The sequence below is a fragment of the Thamnophis elegans genome, chromosome 12 (assembly GCF_009769535.1).
Source record: "Thamnophis elegans isolate rThaEle1 chromosome 12, rThaEle1.pri, whole genome shotgun sequence".
Lineage (NCBI taxonomy): Eukaryota > Metazoa > Chordata > Lepidosauria > Squamata > Colubridae > Thamnophis > Thamnophis elegans.
The window spans coordinates 7,356,186-7,361,152 of NC_045552.1; the positions used below are offsets into that span (position 1 = coordinate 7,356,186).

General features: G+C 39.9%; 1 protein-coding gene across 1 annotated transcript; it reads left to right on the forward strand.

The window, feature by feature from the left end:
• The first annotated feature begins 689 nt into the window (after positions 1–689).
• On the forward strand, positions 690–4,372 carry LOC116516052 (interferon-inducible GTPase 5-like). Its single transcript, XM_032228417.1, has 2 exons — positions 690–1,279; positions 3,024–4,372. The coding sequence occupies exons 1-2, from the start codon at positions 1,239–1,241 to the stop codon at positions 4,183–4,185; spliced, it is 1,203 nt and encodes a 400-aa protein (XP_032084308.1). The 5' UTR covers positions 690–1,238; the 3' UTR covers positions 4,186–4,372.
• The last annotated feature ends 595 nt before the right edge of the window (positions 4,373–4,967 follow it).

Genomic DNA, 4,967 nt, shown 5'->3' on the forward strand with positions numbered 1-4,967 from the left:
CCAGTGGTGGGTTTCAAAAAAGTTTGGAACCTCTTCTGTAGGTGTGGCCTGCTTTCCGGGTCCACTGGTGGAACCTCTTCTAACCGGTTCGGTAGATTTGGTAGTTTCGGTAGGTTCTACCGAATAGGTGCGAACTGGTAGGAACCCACCTCTGGTACAATCATGCTATATTTCTTTATATTAACCCAAAAAAAGGGAAGTTGAGAAATGAAAGAAGAAAATAGTCAGAGGTGGAGAAAGGAAGACTTGAGTAACCAAATGTTCTATTGGGTAAAGATCATCAACCGTTTTTTTTTGTTTTGTTATCAACAACTTTATGCAAGAGCTCAGGTATCTCTCTTCTTCACACACACACACACACACACACACACACACACACACACAAATCTTGCAAGATTTCATGATGATTTCAGAACAAAACATCAAGAAAACCTGCCCATCCAGAGTTGAAAACTTACATCAGCCAAGGCATTAGGACTGGAGAGGATGTGTAGATGAGACCGTTTGGGACACCCAACCAGTGACCAATAACACTGCCCTGGAGGTAAGTATTAATGTAAGGGTCTGTGCTTAAATCTGGATTATGAGGAGAAACCTGGACTGTTGCTGGTGTATCACTGCAGTGGCCCTCAAGCTCTCAGAGCTGATTGAGGGATGGGGGGGGGCACTTCCCTCTAGGCCTTTTGGTTTTGAAGGACATCCCATCTTAGAATTGGGTCCAAGTTGACATGGGATTCCATGGCCTCCATGCAACCCATGGATTTGGCCCAGGTAATTTGAGCTCTGATTCAGAGCTGGTGATGGTTGGCCTAGATACACAAGACATGGCTATCTGTCATTTGTTGCGTTGCATCATTTTTTTGTTTCAGGTTGTCGTAGGCACTCTAGACCGCTAGGGGCCTGAGGAATTGTGAGGGTTTTCTGAAGATCCTTGGAGGGGAAACAAGTGGCACCCAAACACGGTCTGTTCAAACTTGATGGCATCTTGGCGAAACAAATATTTCAGTTTTCCAATGGACAAATAAGTGTACTTTTCTGTACTTGTACAATCTCTCTTTTTTTTTTTAAGAAAAAAAAACCTTTTATTGTCTCTGGGTGTTGTTGCCCTTTTAATTTCTGCAGAAACAACGTGAATTGAAAGAGGAGAAAGAAGGAGGCACAACTTTGGAAAGAGGGAAGATAAAAAAAGAAAGCAAAGAAAAAGAGCAGGAGGGACCAAAAGAAAAAAGAAAAAGACCATGGCTGAAAGTGACTCCGAAATATTTCTACCTGGGAGCAGGTAAAGGATAATTTTTGAACTGAGTTTCTTTGGCTTATTTCCAGACTTGCTTGCCTACTTATGGAGTTTCCTTAGGCCAGGTTGACAGGAATTCCAACCTAGAGTGGGACCATTGGCATGTAGGGTCCCAGCTGCCTATTGTTTTTTGTTGTTGCTTTTAACTGTGCAGTATTAATCACTTGTTATGTGTCTCAGAGTCTCAATTGTTTAATAAAGATAGAAAGCAATAGATACTGAAATAGATTATAGATAGATAGATAGATAGATAGATAGATAGATAGATAGATAGATAGAAGATGATATACATGATAGAAGATAGATAGATAGATAGATAGATAGATAGATAGATAGATAGATAGATAGATAGAAGATGATATACATGATAGAAGATAGATAGATAGATAGATAGATAGATAGATAGATAGATAGATAGATAGATAGATAGATAAAAGAGGGAGGGAGGGAAGGAAAGAAGGAAGGAAGGAAGGAAGGATGGATGGATAGATAGATAGATAGATAGATAGATAGAAGATGATATACATGATAGAAGATAGATAGATAGATAGATAGATAGATAGATAGATAGATAGATAGATAGATAGATAGATAGATAGATAGATAGATAGAAGATGATATACATGATAGAAGATTGATTGATTGATAGATAGATGAAAGAAAGAGGGAGGGAAGGATGGATGGATGGATGGATGGATAGATAGATAGATAGATAGATAGATAGATAGATAGATAGATAGAATATATACATGATAGATGATAGATTGATAGATGAAAGAGAGTGAGAGAGAAAGAAGGAAGGAAGGAAGGAAGGAAAGAAAGAAAGGATAGATAGATAGGTAGGTAGGTAGGTAGGTAGGTAGGTAGGTAGGTAGGTAGGTAGATAGATAGGTAGATAAGTAGTAAGGTAGATAGGTAGATAGCTGGATAGGTAGATAGGTAGAAGATATACATGATAGATGATAGAGGAAGGAAGGAAGGAAGGAAGGAAGGAAGGAAGGAAGGAAGGAAGGAAGGAAGGAAGGAAGGAAGAAAGAAAGATAGATAGATAGATAGATAGATAGATAGATAGATAGATAGATAGATAGATAGATAGTAGGAAGAGAAAGGGGAGGGAGATTGGAGAGAGAGATGAATAGGTAGATGTAGACAAATTTGATGAGAGAGAGAGATGAAAGAGAGGAGGAATGGATGTTAATAGTGTATTAATGTATTTACAATATTTTTACTATACTCAAAGAAGTTACCAAATATTTTAATGTTTACATATAAAGTCAGGATAGCTTATAACAGGCGTTTCCTACCTGCTCCATTGGGTCAAATACAGCCCTGGACAGCTAGTAATGTGGCCCAACAAGATATATTATGTGTGTATGTGTGTGTTATATACTTATATATAATAACATAATATATAAATATTGCATGTGTGTGCGTGTGTTGTATGCAGCTCAAGACAATTCTTCACTCAATAAGGCCCCGGCAAGCCAAAAGGTTGGGCAACCATGAGAGGTTCAGAAAGTCAAGGTGGCGGCTACAATCATGTGATCAAAGCCCCGCCCCCTTTTTTTACAGGCTTAGCCCAGGCAACGCATATATAAAAAGGGAGGAAGCTTTTGATGGAATGGTCATAGCCGCCATCTTGACTCTTTTGAGTCCCCCGAACATGGTTCTGCTCCAAACAATGGAAATGTTTGAGGTTTACAACCTTTTCACTTTCCCCCTTTTGCAGTTCTGGACATGATTATGGTACATTTGGATCCTCACGTAGGAAACAATTTGAGGCAGCTATTTCTGAAGGGAAGCTTACTGAGGCCCTCTCTCTCATTGTGGATGAACCGAGCAAGTCGTTTGAAGATTTTCCTCTCAACGTTGCTGTGGTAGGAGAACCAAACTCTGGGAAGTCCTCCCTCATTAACACCCTGCAGAACCCACATCTGGATGAGCCCGATGCAGCTGCAACTTATGTTGCTACAAAAGTAAATGTCCCAAATCTAGAATTTGCCCCGGTCAAGTTTTCAGAGATCACCTGGAACAAAGAATTACTTCAGGGGGAAGATGCTGATGGCCGGAAGGTAGACTTAAAGGACTTCCATTACTTCATCATAGTAGACCCTCAGATTTGCCAGGCCACTTCTTTGCCGCTTGCGCTTAAGATCCAAAAAATGGACAAAGAGTTTTGTCTGGTTCAAACCAAGGCAGACCTGCAATTGGAGGAAGCTAAGAAGCGACAACCATCTCAGGACGGTGAAGAGAGCCTCTTGCTCACCTTCAGGGAGTCCTTGAAAAATAAACGGGTGAAAGAACCTCACGTCTTTGCCGTGTCCAACAGGGATCCCCACCGCTTTGATTTCCCCCATCTGCGGGAAACTTTGATGAGCGAGTTCTTGTGGAAGAAGATCCTTGCTGTCATTTCTCCTATTTTGGAGGGGAAGGCAGACAAAATGAAGAAAATGATCTGGGTGCTCACCATTTTCTCCGGGTTTATAGCTGGGATCCCCGTCCCAGGAATTGCATTCTTGGGGGGCCTTGTGATTCTCATCATGTTTGGTTCCTGGTGCTGCCATAAATTTGGCGTGGATGATGCGTCTCTCTCCAAACTTGCCAAGCGAATCAAAGTAGTACTCCGACATCTGAAATCAATAATGACCTCCCAGTCCAAAAAGAAAATGGTTTTACGGAGGCTACCAGATTTCCTGGGATCCTCAGTGATGATTGCAGAATATTTTTATTGGAATCGTTTCCCCATCATCGGCTGCATTTTGTCAGTAGTAATTTCGCTTATTTCCTCTTTCTTCACACTGAAGAAACTTCCGTCAGATGTTAAGAAAGACACCCAGAATATTGTAATTGCAGCTGTCAAGCCGAAGAAGACAGACCCTGAAAACTCATAAATCATTATTGGCCCGGCAATGTAAAAAAAAAAAAATATCACAGCTTTCAAATCGTTGGATGCAGTTCCAAAAATTACTGCAAATTGAAGGATTGTTGTTTTTAGGAATGACACATTTTTTTAATGTGACCGATGGGGGGAGGGGAAATTATTAAATCCATGACCAGACGGGATCCCCCATTAGATTTAGTTTTAATTTAACTTAATAAGCAAAATATAGGGTTTTTTTTTTAATCCCATCCAACCTTTGATTCATAGCATAGGCGCTACAATCACTGAAGAACCAAGTTCAATTCTTAGCTGGAACAAAATTTTGCAATGCTGAAATTTGATTAAATGAAATATAGATTCTATAATCGGAAAACTCATAACGTGCACAAATTGCTTCCATCTTATCAGAAAAAAATATTGCCCCCTCCCTCTTCAGTTGATCACAAATTACATATAATATGGCCCTTTATCTGAACAAAACAGTATAACTGAGAATGTGTGGATCTGATTGTTATAAATTGTAGCAGTGACACAGAAATACGCTCATATTACTGTTCATTTGTATTTTGTATATTTGCCTAATGGTTAATCAATAAAGTATTCGTATCAGAGTTGGTTGCATAGTCAGCCAGGTGTTTACACTGGATTTGGCATTTTTATCCACCAAGGTCTCTGACAGGCAGATGTTGTTTGAGTGTTAAAGGTATCATTGTGGGATGTAAGCTGTTCCTAGTAAAAATGCCTTTTGCAACTGACTGATGGGGATTGTGTCAATGCCAACAATGTTCAAGT